The sequence below is a fragment of the Sphaeramia orbicularis genome, chromosome 9 (genome assembly GCF_902148855.1).
Source record: "Sphaeramia orbicularis chromosome 9, fSphaOr1.1, whole genome shotgun sequence".
NCBI lineage: Eukaryota > Metazoa > Chordata > Actinopteri > Kurtiformes > Apogonidae > Sphaeramia > Sphaeramia orbicularis.
In genome coordinates, this window is record NC_043965.1 from 54961374 (window position 1) to 54987375 (window position 26002).

General features: G+C 40.2%; 2 protein-coding genes across 11 annotated transcripts in view; both read right to left on the reverse strand.

Moving 5' to 3' along the window:
• Positions 1-504: 504 nt before the first annotated feature.
• On the reverse strand, positions 505-6132 carry plpp5 (phospholipid phosphatase 5). Its single transcript, XM_030143333.1, has 8 exons — positions 5979-6132; positions 5158-5287; positions 4487-4595; positions 3933-4023; positions 3775-3838; positions 3555-3679; positions 3144-3314; positions 505-784 (listed from the first exon to the last, which is right to left on the reverse strand). The coding sequence occupies exons 2-8, from the start codon at positions 5226-5228 to the stop codon at positions 615-617; spliced, it is 801 nt and encodes a 266-aa protein (XP_029999193.1). The 5' UTR covers positions 5229-5287; positions 5979-6132; the 3' UTR covers positions 505-614.
• Positions 6133-8100: 1968 nt separating this feature from the next.
• The window catches only part of nsd3 (nuclear receptor binding SET domain protein 3), a 35406-nt gene continuing 17504 nt past the window's right edge, over positions 8101-26002 (reverse strand). For 7 of the 10 annotated variants that reach the window (XM_030143245.1, XM_030143248.1, XM_030143247.1 and 4 more), the window contains exons 13-25: positions 24373-24573; positions 23411-23590; positions 20410-20556; positions 17481-17637; positions 15965-16167; positions 15773-15885; positions 15539-15685; positions 15315-15437; positions 14463-14579; positions 14153-14294; positions 13851-13957; positions 13538-13742; positions 8101-12763 (exon numbers count right to left, since the gene is read on the reverse strand). In XM_030143245.1, coding sequence (XP_029999105.1) covers positions 12459-12763; positions 13538-13742; positions 13851-13957; positions 14153-14294; positions 14463-14579; positions 15315-15437; positions 15539-15685; positions 15773-15885; positions 15965-16167; positions 17481-17637; positions 20410-20556; positions 23411-23590; positions 24373-24573 — 2147 coding nt within the window. In that variant the 3' untranslated portion in view covers positions 8101-12458. The remainder of the gene's footprint in view (positions 12764-13537; positions 13743-13850; positions 13958-14152; positions 14295-14462; positions 14580-15314; positions 15438-15538; positions 15686-15772; positions 15886-15964; positions 16168-17480; positions 17638-20409; positions 20557-23410; positions 23591-24372; positions 24574-26002) is intronic. The other 3 variants (XM_030143251.1, XM_030143253.1, XM_030143250.1) reach the window with 2 other exon arrangements.

Consider the following 26002-nt stretch of genomic DNA (forward strand, 5'->3'; position numbering starts at 1 on the left):
TCATAGTGTCAAATCACATCCAAATCATTGGACTCTATATTCTCTTCCTCATACAATGTATCCAAAGGTCATCCATACACATTAATCAAATACTGAGCATATTCACCACAAGTCTCAACTCTGCTTGTTTAAAGTAGCAAATTTCCAAAAGAACGACAAAGTGGTGACAACGATTTTTTCACAACAGCTGAGCCACAGTGGGCCGGGCAGCGGACTGTTGGTGCACTGCCTGTGGAACCTGCACAGCTGCTGGGACCATTTACAGGCACAATATGTGGGGGTTAGGCCATATGGGACACATAATTAGGTTGTGTTTTAATGAGAACGTCGGACACACTGGACTAAACAGGTAGTTGTCACTTTCTAGCATCTCAAGTGTTAGAGAGTCCAGTTAAAAGTAAATATGAGCTAGTGACCTAAGTTTAGACACAAACTGTGTGTCATGAGCACTAAAAAGAAACTCACACATTGAGCTCTGAGTGATTCATGAAAACACAATAAATGTTTATGTGTTGCCCGGTCTTAAAGTGTGAGAATAAAAGTGAGCAGTATTACCCTGGTACAGATTCTAAATGACAGCAGTACAGAGTGTTCCAGTTCCAGTCTCAGCTGGTCTACAGGGGTAAGATGTAGTTGGAGTTGGCCAGCTTGCGTTCCTGTGCGGCGGGAACAGTCTCTCTGTGACGCAGAGGTCTGTGGCAGTCGGGGTCCTGAAGTGGAGGGTAGTGCTGTCTGTAACAGAGCCAGGCAAAGGCCAGACCCAGCAGAGAGCCCACTAGTACATCTGCAGAGCACAGAGACAAAGACCAAGACAATGTTCACAAGCACAACCTTCCACTCACACCTGACAAATACAACACTTTTCCTTTGTCCATTTTAAATGAGCTTTGGCCCAGAGGAGATAGTGGCATTTATGGATCACGTTCACATATGACAGAGCTTTAACTTGCATCTGTGGATGGCGTGGAAAACTGGGTTCACCGTAGGGTTGCACAATTAATCGTTAAAAGATTGCGATCTCAATTCACACATGAATGCGATCTCATTTCTAAACACGGACAATTCTTAAGCATTTTATTTCATGGGCTGCGTTACAAACAAATGCCCACAATCGCAGAACCGCCACCGCTGCCTCTTCCCTCAACCAATGGTAAAGCGTCTTTACAACATGTGAGCCTGCTGCTGTCAGCTGCAGTTGAGTGAAGAAAGAGTGAATGACAGCAGAGGAACGTCTGTGGTAAAGACAGGGAAATGGATGAAAACCCCAGTGGTAGTGGTGAGTCACCCACCTGAACTCCTGCCCAATTAAGGTTCACATCCGCCGGTGTTCATCTCATGTCGATCTTTCTGTCAACCAGATCCAAGTGTCTTTTCATTTTCACTTCTCTGACTTCTGCTGTTCTTCTTATTCTACTTTTCTTTTCTATGCCGGTGACGATAAGTCGGCCTTTAACCAAGAATCAAAAGTCTCACCCTCTCTAAAAATTTTATATTAGAAATATTTCATTGTGCTGCTGGGAAGTTTTTTTGTGCTGCAAATTTTCACAGATCAGCTGACATCACGTAGCAACCAGGACCATAAGTGCACCTCGTTGGCGGGTTTCCAACGAGGTGCTTGGAGCCCGCACACGACCAGCCCAAAGCATCCAGCCTGGCCGCGCAACGTCGCACCCGCTGGTTCGGTCATGTCCTCCGCCTCCCTCCTGACCATCCAACAAGAGCCATCCTTCAATTTGAACCAAAGGCCGCAGGCTGGAAACGACCACGAGGTGAGCCCCGCACCCGATGGCTCGACGTCATTGCGGGCGACCTTCAACAACATGGAGTTACCATGGAGGACGCAGAGCAGCTGGCACAAGACCGCCAGCGATGGAAAACACTGGTTCACCTGGTCGGCTCAACGCACCGGGACGGGACACCCGCCCCATCGCAGGAGTCCTAGTAGTAGTAGTAGTAGTAGTAGCAGTAGTAGTAGTAGTAGTAGTAGTAGTAGTACCATAAGTGCAGCGTTTCTGCAGGTAAGGTTTATCCATGCAGCACACCAAACATTTCATACAAAAAAAACCATCACCGTCGTGTGTTATACATATGTATAATATATAATAGTCCAGGACAGGAGGAGAGGGAAAAGGGAAATGAAGAGTAAGTTTTACTTTCACTTCTGTGCGGGCATGGACTGCACGCGCGTGTAAACCCCGCACGCGCATGTAAACCCCGCACGCGCATGTAAACCCCCCTGGGCCGCACTGCGTGTGTGCGCCCCCCCCCCCCCCCCCCCCCCCCCCCGAAGATCACACATCCAGCTTTGACTGCTGGACCTGTCCCTTGAGCAGAGCTTTCTAAATATTCCCATCATTTTTGGATTATATGATGTACTTAACACGATGCTACAGTCTGTGCACTTTTACATTGAGGAACATTTTGAAATTGTTTCATAATTTATAGATTTTATTTTTCTCACATTGGTGAACCCATGGGAAATTTCTGACACTCTGTCTCTCTAAGATGCTTTTTTTTTAACCCAATCATGACCCTGACTTTTTGAGATTTTAACTTATTCTTTACAAAATGTTCCTCCGGTTGTTGTTTTTTTTTCAGTACCACTTACTTGTTTAGGCTTTACTTGCCTGTTCCTACTTTTCAGAGAACCGATGCCATCGTAAAATTCAAAATGACCTCATTTTTTTCCTTACATGGTATAACTTCTCAGTTTAAACATTGAATATGTTTTTTGCATTCTATTGTGGATAAAATGTGGGTTTTCAAATTAGATTTGATTTTCAAATGACTACATTCCATTTTATTTACATTTTATATTTGGTGATAGAAATACATCATGTATCTTGACGTTCTGTTAAGTTTTAATTAGTGTAGTATAATATCAAGTCAACTGTTTATCTTTAGTTCAGTAGAAAATTTATCAACTTTTAGGAGGCTTTCTATCCAGACTGAACCCTGTTGAAGACACTGTACAGTAAAGTGTTGAAAGGCCCTTGAAAATGTGTTATACTGCTATAATTCGAAAACAAAGTAAAGCATCACTGTATTGTGTGGAGGCTGAGGAGCCAATACCTCTGGTTTTACATCATCTATTGAATAAAAGATGCTGTGATTTGAGAGGTGATAAGTGTTTTGTCTCTGACCTTGCCAGTGGTGTTTGTAGTCGCAGGTTCTGGATAGAGCGATCACACTTGCCATAAGTAAAGGGGTGAGGAAGGCACACAACCGCCATGCTCTGCCCTGACCTGCTGCAGTGAAGCAGCGGAGTTTACCAGCAATGTAGAGTGATGTGAATCCCAATCCTGCAAAAGCAACTGGAGAAGAAAAGATCAAAAGGATCAGAGCTGGAACAAAAAACACAAAGAGAAAAGACATAAAGAGTCAAAGCAGGAGATTTTTAGTTGAATCCTTTCTTACTCGTAAGTAGGAGCCTGGAGGCCAAAACCCATTTAGAAACATACTGTATGCCTGCTGTCAGGTTTTTACGCTAGTTTTCTATTGTGCTGATGAAAATGGAGCATCTTGAGGTATAACTGCATACAACAACTTCTTACAGGATGAGTGTCCACTGGGAAAGCTCTTCCTGCCCTCCATGACCACGTCTGGGTCACCGCTGCAACGGAGTTCAAGGTTCATCTGACCGTCTGGGAAACAGCGATAGAAGAAGTCTGGGCGTGGTCTGAAACAAAGGTAAACAAAAAAATTTAAGTTTAATCAACTCAAACACCGGCTTTACTTAGATTATTCTTTATCTTTGTTCGCTGTAAAATTTACCTGCCAACAACAAGTTTAATGGCGTTGGTGAAGACCCCGTTTAGTACCAGAGTCAGTGTCACCGCTGGTAATAAGAGGAAACAGAAGCAAGTCATGAAAAAAGATCACACAAAAAGCCTTAAAAGGATAACATCAAAATCTAGTGACTTATGTCTCACCCAGAGAGGCTTCCTTCAGATCTCCTCTCTCTGACTTCTTCAGGAAGGTGAAAGCCAGGATTATGATCATCGGTGTGAAACACGCCACACTCTGATGGAGAAAAGACAAATTAACACTTCAGTCCTTCAGAAATGATTTAGTTTCTGAAGGACTGAAGGGTCTCAAGGTGTCAAAAGCTCACCATTTATATGAAGGTGAGAAAACGAAACACTGCTCAGTTTTCTAAATTAGCTCTCACTTGATAGTTTTTAAGTAATACTGCTACTTAAAATGTTTATGGAGTCTCCAACTTTGACAAAATCACTCTTCACACCATTTCTCTCCCCAGCTCAGTGTGTGCACAACACCTGTCCCACATTTAACACCACAATGCATAATGTGATAAATACGTATTTCACGGCTCCACAAGAATGAGTCATGATCCAAAAGGCAGAAATTACACCTAAAAACTTTCTACAGATGTTATAGTTACTGCGGCATCTCTTGTGCTGGTCATCAAAACCCACTTGACCAGGGATAACTTACAGAGTGTAGACACCTACACATTACTTACAAACATCAGAGATGTGGGTACATGGTCACTCTCCACACGATGGAACTTATACAGCCACATCTCCTCTGGCTGGATTTCACGGTAGAAAGGAGGGAGCTGCTCCGTCACACTGAGCACAAACACAACAACATGTCACTTTAACCTGTTCTTCGTTATGAGGTCAGGGTACAGATCATGGTGTATAGCTGCTTACACACGTTGTCTTGCACTATGTCGTTTGTTTGGATTTGTAGATAATATGACCACAGTCCAAGCTTTGGAAATATATTGTGCCTAAATCCTCTCTTTCTGTTCCCTGTTGGAATGTGCATATGTGGATTAACCATCATGTTTTCCTTAGCTACCGTTTTCAGTCAGTTATTGAGAGACAAGCTCACTCCATTTCTCATTCTGATTTGTGGTATGTAAGATTGGTACAATGGGAAGTACATTCAGAAACAGATTCTTCAATTTCCTTTATTGAACAATCTCTGTTGAATCAATACATCCTGTGTAATACACCCAAATAGTCTGAGTTTCCTCAGCATCTTAAGAATTTTTCTACCTCATCTCAACATAAAGTTCTCCATCAACTACAGCGCTTGACCTTCACATTAGGTATCCATAAATGCAAATGCAGTAATAATGCACCAACAGATGTATGCAAAATAGGACATATTAAATATACTCACAGGAACACGAGCAGCAGAGCTATCCGGATAGAAACTTCCGAAAGGAAACCATGAAGCAGTCTCCTCTTCATTTTGATTTCTTGGTGTGAACTTCAGCCAACAGCAAACATTGTCACACCAGTCTTGAAAACTAAGCAAAAATAAAATTAAATAAAAATACAAGCTCATTTTAGCATGATTTGGTATTATTTTGGATTATGTAATGACATATGGGGGGCTGGTGTCAAAGTGGAAAAAAGATACAAATTAGAAATGAAATGCTGTGTAATTTTCCTGAATTGTCTGAATAAAAGGATCATCAGTCTTTGGTTGTTGTGAGAGAGCTGTGTTTAAACCAACTCAAATTCAGATATATATCCCATTATAAACCATTACCAAGCCATCTATTGTAATATCAGTAGTGGTGAAAGACCCTTAGCCCACACATGATCTCTGATCTCAGAAAATAAAAAAAAATCCGCAGGCAGAGGTTGACACTTGACACACTTCCTGTCTTCCTGTTTGAACATGTTTTCAGCTGAAGATGATGTTCAGGAGCCCTGAGGCCAGCCCACTGCACCTGTGCACTCACTTCGAGCTGATTCACACATTCAAATTTAACCATTTAATTGACTATTTTGTTAAAACCTACTTGTAATTATAAAAATAATAATCCACCGCCTGTCAACAAATGAAACGAGGCTACAGGCTGACATGAAGTGGCTCCGTGCTAACACACTGTTAGCAGGAGGACACAGCATTAGCCACCTAGCTAGCAACATCTGTCAAACAACACATCTGGCTCATTTCCGTCAAACAGGGAGTCCGCCGTCCACAGTCACCTCAGAGAAGCCCTGCGGTTTTCCGTTTGTCCGCATAGTAAGTAACATGTCCTGTTAACACGAAACAGGCCGCGGCATCTTCTGTTTGTGACGACGGTGGTGGAAGTTGGGCTCACATCAGAGACACGGAGATGCACCGGAGGAGGCGAGCACCGTGAAGCTAAGCAGGCTAACGGAAGAAGCACGGAGATTTTCAAAATAAAATGATGTGCGCTCACTAAAGAACCCAAGGCACAAAAAGAAAAAAAAAGAAAGAAAGAACCCAAAGCACACATACACAGTCCAGAACAAGTGACTACTGTTTGTGTTTTTGAGACTGTGCATTTTGTTTGTATCTATGACACATTATTATCTGTAGCCTTGAAAAGGTGATATTTAGAGTCTCAGTATTAAAAAGCAATTTATTCACCAATTTCAGTTACTAAGGAGTTTTTTCCGTTTATGTTAGATATAGTATTGTACTCCAGTATTGAAAAAAATATGACTATTACATACTATGTCTTTTTTTTTTTTTTTTTTTTTTTTACCAGTCATTAGACAAGACTGTTTTCATAGTTTGTAGTTTAATGTGCCCTGAATCTATTGCATTCGTGGTCTAAACAGTAAATATGAGCACATACAGAACAAAAATGAAATTAATTAGCAATGTATTTCTTAACTGAATAGACGAGGTCCGCTGTGTCAGTGTTTCCTAAACTGATCCTATGAAAGAGGACGAACTAATTTACAAACCGGAAGTGGAAAACTACTGGATTTAATGAAACTTGACACGTGGATGAGAGAAGCCACGTCACACGAAGGTGCTCCCTCTAGAGGCCAACACAGGCATGACAGCAGCAGCAGCAGCTTCACAGGCCCAGTCCAAGGCAGGACAGTCACAGCAGCATGGAGGTTCCCACTTCAATGCCTTTGAGCTTCATTGACTATTTTTGCAAGTAAAAGAAATGCTTTTCATTTAAGGAGCCAAAATTTGTACCAATATTAAATTTTACAAACCCCCCCCCAAAAAAAAAAAAAAAAAAAATTGACTGATGAAGACATACCAATTTGCATAAGTTTTTTTCAGTTGTAATGCAGTTGGTTTTCCCTTCCATTTATGTGTTCATTTATCCAAGTCCTGCTCCTTGGACTTGTGGCCCAGAGGACCTGATGGGAGGACCACACACCTAAAGGTTGGGTAAGAGATGTTATCTAATTTATCTCTGTCCACGATCTGTTCAGAGTTGCTGAGTAGGTTCAGCATGACTAGACTTGTAGGGATTTTCACCTTTTAATGTTTTATTCAGCCCTCAAAGTTAGAGGTGAAATATGTGGAGGTCACTTCTGTTTTGTTGTGGGGTATGAGGCATTTACTGCTAAACTACATGTTACTTGACAACAAATGAAAAACTGCAGCTACTTGACTTTTAAAATTATATATGGAATAGACAGTTATCATACAAACAGTGGCACAATTCAAACTGAGCCACTCTTTTGATGTTATTTTTCTAATTGGAAAATTGGAAATTTAGATTCAGGTCCTTTTTTCCCCTACAGTTCCAATCCAAATCCTACTTTTTATTTTTAAATTCAAAATTGCAATTACATAATACTGTTACAGCAATCAGACAGTATTACTTTGCTTAAGAAAGAAAAATAAGAGAATTTCACTTTGAACAAAATAACTTTTTTCATCCCTTTTTTATCACATCTTTTTTTACATAATTTTTTTTACTTTACATGGTCAAAGTAAGGAGTCATCGGTTCTGTTTTATCTTGTATTTGACTGATGATCAGCTGTTTTACTTGAATCTTTTTGACTCATACACTATCGACTCTAAAATACTCATACCTGTGGTTTATGCAACCTTAAATGTTTTTTACTTCTCTCTCTCTTCCTCTGCTAAAAGCCTGACTAGGGACTGGAGATGGAAATTACCAATAGCCATAATCATCAGTTACTACAGCTTGTTTGTAACAGGTAGAAGTTATATTATGTAATTTGCGTTGTCCCTATCAAATAAACTTATATATATATATATATATATATATATATATATATATATATATATATATATATATATACTTATTTATTTATTTTTTATACAAAAAAACATCAACTCCTCAGAAAAGTCACAGACCGTTTCACTGAGACAGAGTACAGCTTTATTAAAGTCAAACTTCAGGCATGTCTGAACTCTTCAAACTCAACTTTCGAATGAAAAAGGACAGAATCAATATTCTCAAATAAAAAGACAGTCATGTACAAAAAGAGTGTTGTCTCAACAGTCACACACATTAAGAAGCAGAATTGTACAGGCAAAAAGAGCACGCCACAGTAACATGATCCTATGCAAGTTCAATGCAAACTATTTACAGGTTTTCAACAATATGCAGTAACACAGGTTGAACAGTAATCAACATGGTCTTTTGTGTTCATCCACGTTTTTAAATTGAAGCAACACCAAGAGAGATAGATATGACCCCAGTCACTGTAAGCAATTTTTACTACAAGTAAAAAGAGATGAGTGCTTATGAAGATGAGTTTATTTATTTATTCCAACACTACTTCTCTGCTGACAGCATGTCAATCAAAAAAAGACAGTCTGCAACATTGCACAAAAAAAAGACATCACAGTGAACTGAAATATGCCCTTTGACTAAAAAGGGGGGCTAGTCCATCCTAAGTTTAAGTGACAAAAAAAGAAGAATTCAGTAAGCTTCCTGGACGTTTAGAAAAAAAAAAAAAAAAATCCTCCTTGGGTTTGCATAAGGGACACTTATATGAGAGACATGCAGTCTTGTCAAAATAAAAGAAAATGTGGGCATGACCACTGATAATACTCCAACAAAACATACAACAGGTATTATCTGAAGAAAATGAAAGGCTGAACGCTAGGACACAAACTTAATACTGCTGCTGTTTCAGCTAAGAACAGCAGAGAACAAACTGGCACAAAGTTAGACACATGAGCTGCAGGTGCAAAAAAAGAAGAAAAAAGTAAAGGCTGTTCGGTAATCTCTGTGCAATATGATGAAAAAAGTAATCAAACTGTAATGAAATATTAGCATTCAGAATGTTTCTTAGAGACTAAAAGTGAAGATAGAAATGGATTAAACCAGTGTCTGATGTTGGAGGCATGCAAAGTCACCTTGAAAAAAATTAAAACAACACTTCTGGACCATCACTAGCCACCAGTCAGACATTTTCAGTCAGAAACATAAGACACCTGCTCTCCGATAATTCTTGAACCCTGTGTAAAAAAATAAAATATTAATAAATTAAAAAAAATTCAAGTTTAGACTGCTAATACGCAAACTATTCAGTATGTAAAATAAAAAGTGTGTTGATGATGCACCCGCCTGATACTGAAACTGTGCGACCTGCGGTGAGAACTGAAGCTGTCAGATGTCTACAATGAGCAACAACTTATGCTGCAGATTTGGCAAATTTGGGAGCAGGGAGGAAGGAAGGAAATCAGGACAGTCTATTTTTCAGGACTGATTCCAAGCAGGTCAGTGAAAGCAGAACAAGAAAAATGATAGAGTCATTTGATTCAGAAAACAGATTAGAAAATGCAAAATATGTGCACAAAAAAGGCACTCAGCACCACTGACAAAGCAGAAAAGTGTCTTTGTCTCGTCAAAACTCTCATTATCGATTAAGAGTTCATTTCTGCCACTGTTGGGAAAACAGAATCATTACTATCTCAAAATAACGAGTTATTGTCAGTTCTAGTTAATATTAATTCTCATTATTTTGAGATCATGATATTGATTGATAGGATCTTTTTTCTCCTCATTAGAGAGGTGGAAATGGGCTTCCATATTTTTCGACATTAACAATCGAAAATGTTAAAAATGTTGTTTTTCCCCCTCACCCCAAGTTCAAATTACCTTTTTTATATTCAACCAACAATCCAATACAAACACATGCACTACAATGAGACATGGCAAAGACACCTCAACCTGCATCCTAACAAATTTTGTTTAGAGACTGACTAAAATGACGATATCAAAATAGCTGCCGATAGTTTTTGACCAACTTTTTCTTGCGATTCTAGTTCTTAATGCCACTAAGTGCCTGTTGTTGGTGCACATATGTGGCATATGAAAGGTTCTCACTTTTCTGCATTCAACAGCTCCCCTTCATTTGACTTTCCTCAGTCTTTTATTCCTCTGAATTCAACTCCTCCATCCACTGGGAGAGATCCTACATGAAATGAAATGACTTGAAACATTGGCACCATTGTCACCCAGTGTGGCTTAACTCCAGACACCTTGGGACACTTGGGGAAAAAAATGTTTCCAGGGCAGGATACAAAAATAAAGACTTCAACCACAAAAAAAAAAAAAAAAAAGTCTGAGACATCATTACAGATTCATCGTATGATGGGTTTAGTCCAGGCTAAAAACCGCAAAAAAGTGCTTGGGAAACGGAAACTTTACATTCCTATATTGAAACTGCTTCACACTGCTTTTAAACACCAAATACAGTGAGTCACGATACAGGTCGATGAGCAGCGGTTGTTACCAAATGTGGAATCATTACACCAATGTTCGAAAACAAAACATATGCAATGACCACATACAGATATATTATGTAAAACTCCCCATTTTTTAAATAGTCTATTTCACTTACACCTTTAGTGGAGAGGGAGACAAATTACTGCACTGGTGTTTGGAACAAAGAAAAAAACTGGTATAAAATGTGGTGCAATAAATACAAAAGATTTGGATTTGACAGATGAGCGATTAAAAACACTGTACAGAAGTTTTTGTACATGATACTGGACTCTTCCGTCTCTATATAAAGCCCAGTCTGGGTCAAAAACGAAGAAGTGCCTCTTCACGAAGGAGGACAGCGAGGGCTTTTTTTGTGTAACGACACGGCAGAACAAGCGAACAGGCCGAACTGGCGATCAAACCTGTTTGTGGCAAAAAGTAAAAAAAAAAAAAAAAGTAAACTTAAAAACAAAATCAGCACTTAGGCCCCTTTCCTCAAGAACCACGCCTAAACACCTGCCACGTTTCTGACCAAGAGAAAAAAAAGTTTACAACACAGTTTAAATCCCGACGTTAACAAGAAGAGGTATCCATTTTTGAAACATGTACACTTTGTCATATGCTCCTTTAATATTTCTGTATATGCATGACCTACCTAAGTTTGTGTAGCGACAAGCCGTGTGAAAGTGCTTTTCAGAAAAGTTTGGCAAAAAAAGAAACAAAAATATTAAACCAAAGCATTAGCGGTCACAGTACACGATGTTACTGAATAGGACTGCGTCTGGGCAGTAGCTGTTACTGCAGCCTGATCCTTTTAGGCTGGTTTACAACACTTTTTTGACAGCACCAGTGTGATCACAAGCTGGGCCCCCTCCATCCGTCTGCAACACCAGTGTCAGTAACTGTTTGGAGGAAAATACCGGCAATCGAACGTCATTGGCCCATTTGGAAACTAAAAAGGATCGTTTTAAAAAAGCCATTCTTTCAGGAACAGTCAGAGGGGAGGCTCCGCTCCCTCTGATCTTTAAGTACTTTACAATATTATGAGCCAATTATGTACACAATGGCGAGTGAGACTGGCAAAAAAATGGAAAATCACACTGTAATGTCATACCATTACACTATATACCATTATATTTCACCTTAATAGGACTATTTTCACAAGGAGGTCTGCGTAATGCTTAACACCTAAACAAACATAATACACCACTCACTGAGATGAAGTGAGAGAATCTGTCTGTAAACATTAACAAACATAGATACTGTATATAATTATATTCATCTATACCCATAAGTATATTAAAACCAGGTCTAAGGAAGGTTGGAATGTAGTGTGGTCCTGAAAAAAATTGCACAAAATCTGTCATTTTTCTCCAACGCTCCATTTTCTCAGAGATAAAATTACAAAGACAAATGACGTTAGGTGTGATGGTTAGTTTGGAGAAAGAGTTTTAAAAGGCTGGCTCTTCGGTCGTAAATGGCCGACATGTTTGCGAAAAAAAGAGAAAAAAAGAAAAAAGAAAAAGCCAGCCACAGCTTACAGCAGGTAAACAAGGAGCCACATGGTGGAGATGGAGAGGATCTGCTTCACTCCTCCTCCTCCTTCTCCTCCTCCTCCTCCTCCTCCTCCTCTCCACCTCGCTCGCTGAGTTCTTCAAAGTGCTGGACAAACTTGACAACACTGATAATTTCCACAAACTAGAGAAGAAAAAGAATGAGGTGGTGGTCTGGGGCACATCCAGTGGACCACTGGTGAGCTGTGGACAGCATTAGTAGTGGTGCTTTATGGCAAAAAGAGGAGGTAAACAGCGCAAAAACGAAACCTGCTCAAATCCTTCGCCATCAGTCTGTGTTTCCTGGTGGCTCTGAACAGCAGCTGTCGAACTGGTCACAAAGCACTGGATTCCCTCTCATAGTGCACTTCTTCAGATCAGATCAGAGGTGGTTTTCGGGTCAGCACACTGGAACAGGGAATGAGGTATCAAAGGAAGGATGTCACTCTTTAGCCCGCTGGCCCGTCCTCTCCATCGCCGATGCTTCGGACTGCTCTTCTTTGACCCGGACAGAAGGGCTCACGGAGGAGGACAACGCGCGGCGTTGTGGCGGCGGCTGGGCGGAGCCGGGGTCCGAGCTCAGGGGGTTCAGGGGGTTGTGGCTGGAGCAGCAGGGGCGGCCGTCCAGAGAGGCGGTCAGCGCTCCGGCCTCATGGTCTGAGCAGAAGGAGCGAGGGCAGAAATCACAGAGTGACGAGGCCGGGGCACGGCACACGCTGCAGTCATGCCACGGACATTCCCAACGCCCTGAGGACATACACAGAGGGCATTAGTTCAGAAAATATACAGATGAAATGGATCCATTTAAGTTAGCTTTTATCAAACCTTTTTAAGAACATCATGAATATCATTTCCTGATCCTACATTAGACAAAAGTAACCTTGATACAAATTCTTTCAACTTATAAGTTCTTGACATAAATCATTTTTAATGGGAAGAGCCATGAAACTAAAGGAAACATTCAAGTAAAACTAGTCAACTCCTCTAAATACAACTGAACTGACATATGCACCTGTAAAACTAACTGAACCTAAACTGAAATCCAAAACCATCCCTGGATTCTGAGCATAATGAAGCCAAACAGGCTAGTTCTTTCATTTTCCAGACCACTGACTCCTCCTGTGGTTCTGGGGTACATTAGCTTATGCTAGCATTAATTTGCTCTTTTAGCTAGCCTGCTTATATGGCCCCCTCATGCTGTTAGTAGTTCTCCATGGAGTTATCAGCAGCAAAGGCTGCCAAATTACCCCAATGAGTACTTTCCCAGCTCCACCTTCCTGACAAAATTATGGTCACCTCTGGCTCAAAACACTCAACTCAAACCAGTGGTGACCCATGTTGTCTCCGCTCTTCTATGGTTGTGATATATTTTACCCTTCGCGAAAAAATCACCCTCTATAATTTGGACTCTACACTTGGGTACGTTCCAGTTTTTTAAATGTTTTGTTTTTATCATATGCCTGTTTCAGAAAATGTGGATGTGACACATTTTCACCACACCTATGCGGTGCATATTCTCACCGTACGGAGGCTTGGTGAGGTTGAGACAGAGCAGGTGGTAAGCTTTAGGACAGTCCTTCCTGTCACACATGACCAGCTCCCCTCCTTCTCCACAGCAGAAACAGAAGTACTCATGTGTGTGTTTGCCCTCCGGCCGCAGCTTCCTTTTCTTCGGCTTCAGTTTGGCGTTTCGGGCCTTCTCCTCTTTCTCCATCACCACTGCACTCTGAAGGAGACATTTTGAGGAGAACCAAATGACATTATTAAAGTCATGCTTCTTCTCACAGTGGAAGCAGCACAAAAATCATGGCGATAGGAGTCAACGTGTGCTCACTGTTGGCTGCACCCCGAGGAATCCAGAGCAGTTGTCTGATCCACAGTGACAGGATGTTCTTCTGTTGCCCACACAGTGGAGGTTATAGTTGAAGGTCAGCTCTGTGCCTGCACGGACACCACTGAAGATTAGATGGCTCATATACCTTTTTACTGTGTGTGTGTGTGTGTGTGTGTATGTATATATATATATATATATATATATATATATATATGTGTGTGTGTGTGTGTATGTATGTATGTATGGAAATATACTATATGGAAATATACTGTATGTAAACGTTTGTTTCCATATTCACTCACCAGCCTCGATATCACAGAGAGTGAAGAGTCCGATGCGAACATCTCCATTAACTGTCCACTTCTGGGTTTCACAGTTGGGGCTACAGCTGTGGTTCATGAACCGAGATGAGTTTCCTTTCGGTCCAGCATCGATCACACGGTCCTGCAGGCCAACATGATGGAATTGTGTCTGAATTTGCAGAATATCACATCTATTCCTGCCCATTTTCTTTATTTTGAGTACCTGACTAGTAGTGAGTGTGCGCTAGTATCAGAGAGAAGCCACAATGTAAATAAAAAAGCAGCTGTGCAGATGTTATATCACTGTTACCTTGGTGAGTGTGAGCATGTAGAAGTTGGTCACGTGATTTTCATGGGCTCGTTTGATTCGCTGCTGACACTCCTCTGAATCAATCACCTCTCCCACATACTCAGTCACAAAGTCACCCTGTAGGAAAGAATCCATTAGAAACTACACTTTAATAACAGCAATTTATAAAACAATAAATAATGAAGAACCACAGTGTGGCTCCACTTAGGAATGTTCAGTCAGTCACATCTTTAATATGAAGAGGTGTGTTCAGAAGTCCAAAGACATTCTCCACTACGTCAAATAAAAGACAAATAATTACATAGAACATACAACTTGTAAAAATTTGGATCTCACTGAGGTGACGGTAGATAGGTCATTGTTATTGCAACTGTAACAACTTTGGATAATATTAAAAGGAATTGTGCCACAAACATCATGGTCCTGTAACCATCAGGAGTCCCCACAGTTCAAATGCATCCACACTAGCTACTCCTCTTAAACATACACTACTGCATTTCTGCCGCAAGGCATTTCTTCAGTCAAAAAATACTCCAAGATGCAGTTTGATGTAGTCCTTTAGACAGAAAACATCCTCACATAGTCATTTTGTCCCATTAAACATATGGGTGACATTTGGTCAGAATTCTTGAGTTACGGTTTATGAGGATGAAGTCACCTCTGACCAAAACACTTCGAGTCAGTTCACCTCTGACTGCAATTCAAAGTGTGTGCCAAATTTGAAGAAATTCTCTTTTCATTCCTGAGCTATGGCATCCTCAAGAATGGAACAAACTGGAAGCATAATATCGGAAGGCATAAAAAAATTAAAAGCAATTAAAGTGTGAACTAAAGGCCATGTGAGCAGCTCACCTTCCTCAGAGCCTGGTTGGTCCTGAGGCCCCAGCCACGACCGTCTGTTTTTATGACCTCAGTCTCTGCATACTGACGCTTAGAGAAACACTGATTTTCACAGCTGTCTCCTGCAGGACACACCTGTGGACAATGACATCAACATCAGTGCAGGAAGCTCCTTTTTCATAGTTTTCATAATTTAACTATTGGTTTTTGACCTAGTGGTGAACATGCACTCTGACCTGTGGATGGCACTCGTACTGCAGCATGCGGTTCAGACACTGAGAATCAAGGCTGCATGGGTGCTCATCTGTTGGTCTGCAATTGCATCGTGGGATTTCTGACAAGTCAGCAACATGCATCTGTACTTTCCCCACTGGTTTATTGGACTGATAGAAGAAATGAGACAAATATGAGTCAACCGGCTGGTGACTGACACGAGGTGTTGGTGGTTTTTATCACTCTATGAAACGTACCTTGATGAATTTGTAGGGTGGAGGTTTGCGAGAGTTGCGTTCCTGCTCCAAAGCCTCCCTGCTCTCCCTCTGAGCCTTGAGCTCCTGAAACCTGCGTGCTGCTTCCTCCAGAGCTGAAGAGCAACAGCAGCAGCTTAGAAAAGTGTTTTACTAATAACTGCAGATTCGTTTTCACCAAGGAGAGAGAATTACCTTTCTTGAAGGTTTTGTTGATGTTGATTTGACCTGTGACAAAGTTCTTGTCATTCTCCACATAAGGAAAGACACGGCCCTGGTTGATCCAGTAGTAGTCGTGCGAGCCAAAGAAAAAGACGGGGAAGTCACCGATGTCGTGGCGAAGGCTCTGAATGTTTGATGGGACCAAGCGAGGGTTGCAGATCTCTGCGGGCCACCACCTGGAGTACATTAATACAAGGGCATTGTTCAGAAGGTTAAAGAGAGAAAACTGACAACAATTTTATTTGGGTTGACTGGTGAACTTCTCAGTCTATTATTTGATACAGTACATTGATAGATACGACAGGAAAAAGGATACAGTAATTGGGAATTCTATATCTCTTATATTTAGCACTCTAGTGTTTCTATAGCAGCAGGACAGTGTGAGGATTAAAAGGCTAAAAATAAACAACAATAAAAAACATGGTTCTCGACCACAGTATAACTCTAGGTTGTGACAATATATATAACAAAATCTATTAATTCATGTTATGTTTTATTGTTTATTAGACTGTAAATTTGCACAACAACACAAACAAAGGTGGAGGACTCTCCACATGCCATCAGACTGGTTCACTGTGAACAGGAGGATTTCATTCATCTACCTGAGATGGAAAGAGAAGCTCAGACCTGAAAGAGGAGCTACTTGTGTTCTGTCACATGAATGTGGTTTGGGTATGAACTGTCTGACTTATACACACATAAACACACATACAATATAATACTGTATATTATATTTCAGACTGATGCACATAACAGTATGACTGCAAACCTCTATTACATAACATTCATGTCAACAACATGGGAACTATTTGTCAAATAGTACAAGGATACACTGGTATGCCAGTCTGTCTTCTTTGCAACTACTAGGGATGCACCAGTTCTTAAATTCTGGGTTTATATCAATGATTAACATGACAATTTTACTGATAGCTAATGATGATTTGCCTTTTTGTTTAATTTTCAAGTTTTGTGATGCTGCTAGCACAGAGGATAAACATACAGTTTAGGAACTTAATATTTCAACACTTAACATTGAAGTCAGAACAAGATGGGCCAGTCCAGACACTTAAACAACTTCTATGTAGTAGGGCTGAACAGTATTTCCAGTTAGTTGTGAAAATCATGAATACCAAAATTGCAAAATCATGATTAGTGCTTCCTTTCTCACTTAGCAAAATTCTAAATACATCTTGTTTGTTTGTGTATGCAGTTCCGGGTGAAAACGTTATTTCCTCGGTGGTGCTTTACATAGTACAAAATTGTGCTCCCTTTTAAAATTATGAATCATTCACAACCCTAAAAAAGGTGCAATTTATTTTTTGGCCATACTGCTCATGCCTACTTGGCAGCATTCTGAACTGGATTTAGCTCTGCTGAAACAGAACCGAACTGAGGCAGCTGCAGACGCTGTCATCAGAAAGAAAGGTTTAGTACAACAGAAAAACACTGGCCACAACCATCAGAGAATGTCATCTTAGTTGCTGCATACCTGTAGTTCCCCAGTTTGACCCAGACGATCTGTTTGTAGTGTGGTTTCTTCCCTGCCCTGCAGTCACTGCAGGACCACGGCCCCTCCGGCATCTCCATCTCCAGACACTCCGAGTGGAAGGAAGCCGGGCAGGAGTCGCAGCACAGCAACTTGCCTCCTACATTTGTGTGTGTGTGTGTGTGTGTGTAAGTGTGTGTGTGTGTGTGTGTGTGTGTGAGATTGTGTGTGCGTGTGTGTGTGTGTGTGTGCATGCATTGCGTGAAATAGGTATGCAAAAAGAGGAGGAGTGTATGATTAGATGATGCATCTTAAAAATATGGAAAACTCTGAATCTCATTTGCAGACAAGCCTATGAGAATTACAAATACAACAGTGAGGCTGAAAAGGAAAACCTACAAATGAAACATAAACTCAATAGTTTTCCAACATCTACTGTGTATTCTTACAATGACAAATATTGTTGAATATCATCACCTTCCTATAATGATTGCTTGAGTCATTTTTTCCACAAAAATTACTTTTTTTGATTAAATCATCAAATACTCAATTCTTGGTTAAGGTTTTTGTGTTTCCTGAAAAATCTGGAAAAATGACTTAAGCAAAAATTTTAGGAAGGTACAAAACTTGATACTCCTGTTCTTTATTCTGAAGTGAATCACACAGACTAGAGGCTCTTTGCTTGAGTGAAGGCTCCTGTGACAGCTATGCTGCATGAAAAGGACTGAAAATGGTTTGGAAGCGTCTGCACAGGGTTCTCAGGTCGGGTTCACCTTTTACTGCAGCATTTACAGCATGTCTGACAATCAGATTCAGAGCACTGTACCAAGACCGGTCTATGGGAAATAACATGCAGCAGTGCAATAAAATGAATAAACGGCCAGCCAGGAATGTTAAACAAATCAGGGTTATACTCAGATAACAAATTACTGGGAAAAAGCAGGCATGCAGTCCTGCTAGTGAAGCAGCCTTGACCCATCACACATCCTGCATCCTCCACAGACCAGCTTGTATGGAATCAAACATGTTTTTTTCAGGTTTTACTAACTGTTTTGAGTTTTGACATCACAGTATTAAGTAACTAATTTCATTTATCTTATATTGGCCTAATTGAGAGTACATTCCATCCAAGACAGGTCAAAGCTCAAGAAATGGAGGTGCACCAAAATATCATATCATCTGACAATTTCAGTCAAAAATGAAAAAGTTACAGTCGGCATAAAGGAGGTGAGACTGGACAAAAAAACAATAAAAAAATCAAGAGCCTAGAGTGCTGAAGCAGAGAAGGAGTGCGCCTCTAGCAGCAATAAGCTCCACAAACCCACAGGCAGAACCTAAACTAAACCAGACCACAGCACCCAGTAGGTGAACTACTGCACATTAAGGACCAATTACAGGCTCTACTATTATTAAAGAGTGTTCGGTTGAACTTAGCCAGAGCAAGATGTTTGTTTGTTATTCACAGCCACTTTCATGCGCAGCATGAATCCGTTTGACACTGGGCGTCATACAAGAACTACTCATACAAACCCATTTAATCTAAAGAGCAGCATCTACATACAAGAGGGCTAACACTGCTGGTTTTACAGAATATGGAATCAGTAGACCTTGGCTCCAGTCAGAGCTGATGTTATACCTATTTGGGCCTCTTAACTGGAATTTTGTCCGTGAGTCTGTTTTCTTATGACATCCACTTGTTAGAAATACTGATTTTATTAAAACTGGAAATGCCTGGCTGACTTTTGACCTTTTACTGGTTTTAATAAACATTTTAACATTAACTGTAACTCTTGAGTTAGGCTGGGTAACAAACTTATCAAAATAATTGCTACTTTAATATTTCCAGTCAGTTGATAGAGAAAAAAAATAATACTGATTCTTTAAAATTTCTCTGACAGATCAAAATTAATGTGTTTGCACAGATTGGCAAAAATGCAGTATGTAATGTAGTATGGTGTTGAATGTTACTCAGATAAATGCAAATGCAGATGTTTACTGCAACTTCATAAAAAGATTGCTTTATTGAGATATTATGTATAAAGTGGTATGTTTTTTTCAGTGATGAATGAAAATGACCTTAAAAAACTGCCATTTGTTTACAATACATATGATAAAGTCATAATACATGTATAGTGAGCCTCATATGAGCCTAAGATTTTCTAACATTTCTCCTGCATCACAGCATGTATTGAATCACCTGATTTGAACTTGTGACTTCAGGACTTACAAGTTCACTGTAGCCACTGATTTCCAGAACCAAATCAGTTCTGCTTCACAATATTAACTGGATATGAAAGAGCTTCTCGGAGAAATAATGTCACAAACTCTAACCTATTTTATATTTACAAAAAAAAAAATACTGTTTGACTCACAAGTGCCCATAAGTTCTTTTTCTGCACTGCAGGAGTAACTTAAAGGGTTAAAGCTCCAATTTCATATACTGTACATGAGAGGACATATATTGAGTTTATACACTGATATCAAAAGATTCAAACCAATGCTATGTGTCAAACACAACCACATAGGTGGCATTAATGCAGTGAAACAGGCCGTTTCATAGCAGACTCTAGGTCCTGTCATCACAGGAAATTAACACGTAGGCCTATTAATCACAGCGTTAATAATGTGACAATGAGCCAGCAGATTAAAAGAGTTTGGCCTTGCAAAAAGGTATTATGTATAAAAGGTTTGGGATGAGAGAAACATTCTTGCATGACGCCCATGTTCTGTTAATGTGTTAGGGAACTTGGCTGAGTTTGGGCCACTCTGCATTTAAATTAACTGCAGCTTTAACCAGTTAATTATGGGAGCACCTCAAGGCTTTGAAATGAACATACGTACACAAAAAGGCAAACTAAATAAGGATGGGAGCAGGCACAAAACAAACACAAACCAGTGGGACAAAGGAGAAAGAGAAAAACTGTTCAGTTACCTTTCCCAATATTCTTTTTGGTAGCTGACGAAGGAGAGGGAATCATAGGTAATTTCAACTCAGCACGATTTGACTCAGTCAGAAGGTAGTGGGACTTATAGGCATATGAACTTAATATGGTGTCAGTAAGGTCTTGCACTAACAGCCCTACACAAGACACACAGGAAGAGACGGGGGTGAGCCGCAGTCAAACTCGAAATTACCCAAAAATTCACAAGAGAGAGAACGAGCACACACACGCACGCACGCACGCACGCACGCACGCACACACACACACACACACACACACACACACACACACACACAACAGCCTCACACACGTTCACACACAGTTATAACACGAGAAAGAAAATAGGCAAAACAAAGTTGGTCCTGACACAAAGAGGCCAAACAGTGCACTCAACTTATTGTGTAACAGGCAAAAGTCAAACATCACAATGAAATTGGATGAAAGCTATAAGAGGGAAAGCGGATTGTGTTTTTGGCCTCGTCGCCCTCCAGAAGACATTCCTCTAAGTGGAGTGCAGTGTAACAGCCTGGAGCTTTCATCAGATTAGTATCGTGATGTAGAACAAACATTACATTTCACAGCACTGCTATTTATGAACAATAATGCCAAACATCAAACATGTAAAACTAAAGATAAAATGTGTCAGATGGTGTGTGATTATCACTACCAGATCGGCACTAGAAACCCATTTGCTCCTACACATGTGTGAATACGTGGCAACTTCCTGCATCCTGTATTTCTACACAATTCATGACAGTTTCTTCGATTTCAAGAAAGTTATGTTATCTTTGGTTTCATTACTCATGAAATATTACATTCGATATTAGTATTTTATGTGAGATCTTTGCTCAAATGGTTAAATCAGCAGACATTAGCAAGTGAGATAATAGCAGCTAGCCAACAACAACAGCAAAACTAATAGTAGCAGATGTTAGCTTGCAAGATAACTACAGCCTGTTAGAGATGCCAGCAAAATGACACTTTGTTGAAATTATTTCAAAAACCCAACAGAATTACAAAATTCCACACTCACTGGTACAGCATCACATATTAGACAAGAAGTAGACATGGAAAAAAACTGCAGCTAATGTTAGCTAGTGCGCTAACTGCAGCTAGCCACACAATGCTAACCCAGTCAGAGACTGAGGTGAAATGACACAAAGTTAAATTTTAAAGAACATATATTTTTGTTAGCCTCATAGAATGCATCATATTTTGTATTTTTGGCCCAATTGTGAAATCTATGCACCTGTACTTTTCTAACACTGCTGATTCATTTTTCATCATTGGCTTTGACCTGAAAAAACATATGACTGAACATGAAATGCTATGAAGCTAACGATTTGTAGCTTTTATGACCTGAGCCCCAGACCCATTCCTTCCAAGTAATTTTTTAGTGAATAATGCAAAAGTAACTATGTATTTCACTACCGCTTGATATTAGACACAAGTCCATTCAACAAGAGTAAATGATGAAAGGGACAGAAAGGACACAAAACCTACCTGTCCTTTCTGTCCCTTCCTGTCCCACTGTCCTAGACTTCCTCAGACATAGTTGAATATGTGATTCCTAGTTGGATCCATCTTCTGATTCCATATATTGATCTTGTCCAACTCTCTAAACCTCCACATGTTGAACTCAGCTCCATCTGACATCACCTTCAACCACCAATATTTCCTCCAAATCCCATCAAAGCTCTGATGCAGTTGGATCCACTTCTATATCATTCATACACATAATACTGAAATAGTGCCTTTAATCTGTATCCAGCTCCGTAGAATGACCAAACATGACCTTTGACCTGAACTCATTTGAATATCATGGTGGAAAATCCAGTCAAATCATCAGGTTGGACTTTTCAAATCTAACAGAACATTCTGGTCCACCTTGAAGATTCTATTGGCGTAAATCTGTTCAACACACTATGTTTATCCATCAAGTCTATCAGCTGTAGAATCTACGAGGAGGGACAGAGGTTCAATTGGAAGGACAACTGAGAAGGCTGAACACTGATCCATTCCATGTAGACGTGACTGGACCATCCAACTGATCACCTAAACAGGTCTGATTTACTCAGGTTTGTTGTTCTTCTGATCAGAAGGATTAGTGTCTTTAATGGAACTCCTTTCCAGTTGAGTTGATCATGTCCCTATGAATCCAACAAAGTTCAGACTTAGTTTGACAGACATGATCAGGATAAAGGATCCATTTGGAGATGATGGATCTGACTGTTTTACTGCAGGAACTGAGCCATGCATCACTGAACATGGACCAAAAGGATTTTACAGACACTATTTTGCATTTGACTGAGACACACACACCTATTTATACAGTAAATTCATAGTGGGCAGAACAGATAGGAGACAAGAACATGTCCTTCCACTGTTAATGATATTTTGAAAGACTTAAAGGAGCCTGGCACAGAAGTCGCCACTCCTCCTTGACGTCTACTGCATTAGAATGAAGAAACTGAGCTAATGTTATATTTCATTAGCATCATATATTACAAAGCAAATATTCTGTTTTATAAATAATAAAATCAAAGATAACACTCAGCGATTGCATGGCAGTTTCTATAAATGTAACCTTGATAGAAAGTTGCTGCACTTTTGCACATGCATAAAATGAACTGGGTTTCTGGTGCAGATCAAGAAGTGACCGAGAGTTCTCTGTTTTCACTCATCAAGTGCTACTGCAGCTGTGACAGTACTGACATTCCCATGATGAAAAACTATAATCATGGATGCCAACCAGGTCCTGCTCTTTCTAATTTTCAGAAATTAAATTCATCTAGAGGTCAAGTTTTGGGATCAAAAAACATCTTCACTTCTCTGCTCCGTCTGTTCAGAGTCACAGCTAAAACAGTGCTGCAGGAGGAAGGCTGTTAGTGTGAGTGTGTGTGTGTGTGTGTGTGTGTGTGTGTGTGTGTGAGTGTGTGAGTGTGTGTGCGCGCGTGTGTTTGTGTGCATGTGTTTTCTATGACAGCTTACCTCTGGCACACAGGAAGCACCAGCCCACATTGACAGGGGAGGAGAGGAGGCCATTCCTCTTGGTGCTGCCGTGGCTGCTGCAGATCATGATGTGATGGGTGAGGACTACGCTGCCTGCTGCCACACAGCTGTCTCCTGTATGATAGGCCAGTGGACAGCGGATACAGCGCATCAGACGACCTGGGCAAGACAGAGGGACAATAAACGTTAGTCTAAACTCTTCTGGAAATATTGATCATGTTGTTTAGCCTTTGGGTCTTAATAAAAGCAGAACTGCTACAAAACTACTAGGAAAGGTTTATGAAAATATGATAGTTAGGTGTAAAATAGGCCTTTTCACAACATCACAATGAAAGCCCTTCTGTCAGAAACACATTTTGTAGCTTCAATAAATGCAGTCAGATTCTTTTTGGTTGCAGATGTACTTAAATGACACTTAAACAAAGAGGAATCTGGAACAACATTGGACTTTGTAGACACTGCAGATACAGATAAAGATGTGGTACTCTTAAATGTAAAACAGGTATATTTAGGCTGAACATCACTATTTGAAGGAATTCAGTTTGAGACTGAAACATTTTAGGAAAACAGAAATGATTTCCTGTCCATTTACTACTCAAACGATGCAGAGGTTGTAAGGCTTAGGCACATCCCGAATAGAACCTGTTGGGTGCAAGGTGGCAGATACATCATGTGGACATGGAGCATGGTATCACAGTGTAGTGCCATTTTGTCTGCCCTTCCTGTCCTCGTTTATCACTTACACACAGAATAGACCCTTTCTTACATCATCTTATACTTTTGACAGATATAAAATAACCCTGCAACCTCACAAGAGCACCTCCTAGAAACATCAGCCTGTGGAAATTCATTCATTTCTTTGTACATTACAGGTATATTTGGAGCTCATTTGATCGAGCCTCAGCTGCAGACTCAAACAGGACATCAGACAACCCTTTTACCTTTACTGGCTCGCTGCAGGTCTCTTTCCAGGCAGCAGGTAGCACAGCTGTGCTGAGGGCAACTGAAGCCTCCGCTAGGACTGCTGCTGAAACCGGGCAGTTTACGGACACACTCCTCATGGTAATAACAACCACATCCAGACACAGAGCAGCGCGTCACCTCCGTCCCTGTTGTTTTACAGCTAAAACAAGGGTGATTGCCTGGAAGAAAAACAGTAGAGAGACACCGACTATGTTTACAAGCACAAAATGGCACAGTTTTTGCCCTTATTCTAAATTAATTAATTCTTTCTGTAAGTGCTCCATAGTCTGCAGGGTTGGAGGGATGCTGGAGCTGGTCCCAGCTTCCATTGGACAGGGACGGGGTACACCTTAGAGGTGTACCAGTTCATCACAGGGCTGTCACAGAGACAAACAACCACTCACTCTCACATTTACACCTAGAGGGAATTTTAGAATGACCAATTAACCTATTAAGGTTGATGTCTACAGTTTCTACAAAATTCCTACAATGACAATCACACGAGAAACTAAAATTAATATTGTACTGAAGACTGGGAATATGACACAGTTAAAGAGCAGAGTAACAGGAAGTGCATCTGCATGTACCTGTCCCTGTACCATATGACACTTGGCATTTATTTGAGCCATGCATCTCCAAGAGAGGTTGCATTATACTTTCATGTTGTCTGTCAGTTTCATGGACAGCGCGACAGAAATTCTGTCCTAATCCATCATTACCCATAATGTAAAGTTACATTTTTTAAATCATTTTGAGACACATTCAATAATATTTCCAAAAACAAGTTGATCATACCCATCATTTCCATGAAGAAGGAACAGATTCTGTACAGATTATACATTTAAACACTGCCTGTGGTCATATTCTGGTTTGCATTTTTATACGGTAACAGTGGCAGGCATTGAAACGCTATGCCTGCACACTTTAGGCAAACAGCCACTGTGCCTAAAGAGGAAAATATGAATAATGCAAATCAAAATTAGAAAACTGTGAAAAAAAAAAAAAAAAAAAAAAATCAGGGAACATTATGTTAGACTGCCTTCAGTCTAATCTGTCAAAATGATAGATGGCGTTCACATTTTCATTCTGTCAATGATGGAAGATGCAACTCCTAATCTCTTGTAAACTGTTGGCCAGTTGGCTTGTGTCCAACACACAGCACTAACTGTAAACAGGCAGGATGTAGTGTGTTGCAAACTGCAGTAAGATATCAAACTCAGATGCACATTCTGAATATACTGGATACATGTCCAAAGAGTATTCTTAAAACCCTGATACCAGAACATCCTATGTCTTTATTGGAGATTACTCTAGATCACATGGTTTATGTGACATATATCTAACTCAGAATATTATCACATTCTGAATAAAGATTGAAATCCCATTCCTTCTGGTATGTCACATGGGACCTAACTGAAAAAAATATGAACAACAGTCAATGATGAGAGACAAGTCATTTTTTTGGTCTATCTTAAACTCTGTCATAGTTTACATATATGACGTTTGTAACTTTAAAAGATAATTGTACAAGCCAAGAAAGTCACAGTTTTTTGCAAAGATGATAAAGAAACATCTATTTTTTTGTGGAAACAGCTCAATGGACTGCAT

Excerpts from the sequence above, each read along its gene's own strand:
- plpp5 (XM_030143333.1), bottom strand. The coding sequence starts at position 5,228 with ATGAAGAGGAGACTGCTTCATGGTTTCCTTTCGGAAGTTTCTATCCGG. Across the intron at positions 4,596-5,157 it reads GCTCTGCTGCTCGTGTTCCT|TGTGACGGAGCAGCTCCCTC; the intron begins GTGAGTATATTT and ends GTTTGTGCTCAG. Across the intron at positions 3,680-3,774 it reads ATTAAACTTGTTGTTGGCAG|ACCACGCCCAGACTTCTTCT; the intron begins GTAAATTTTACA and ends CCTTTGTTTCAG.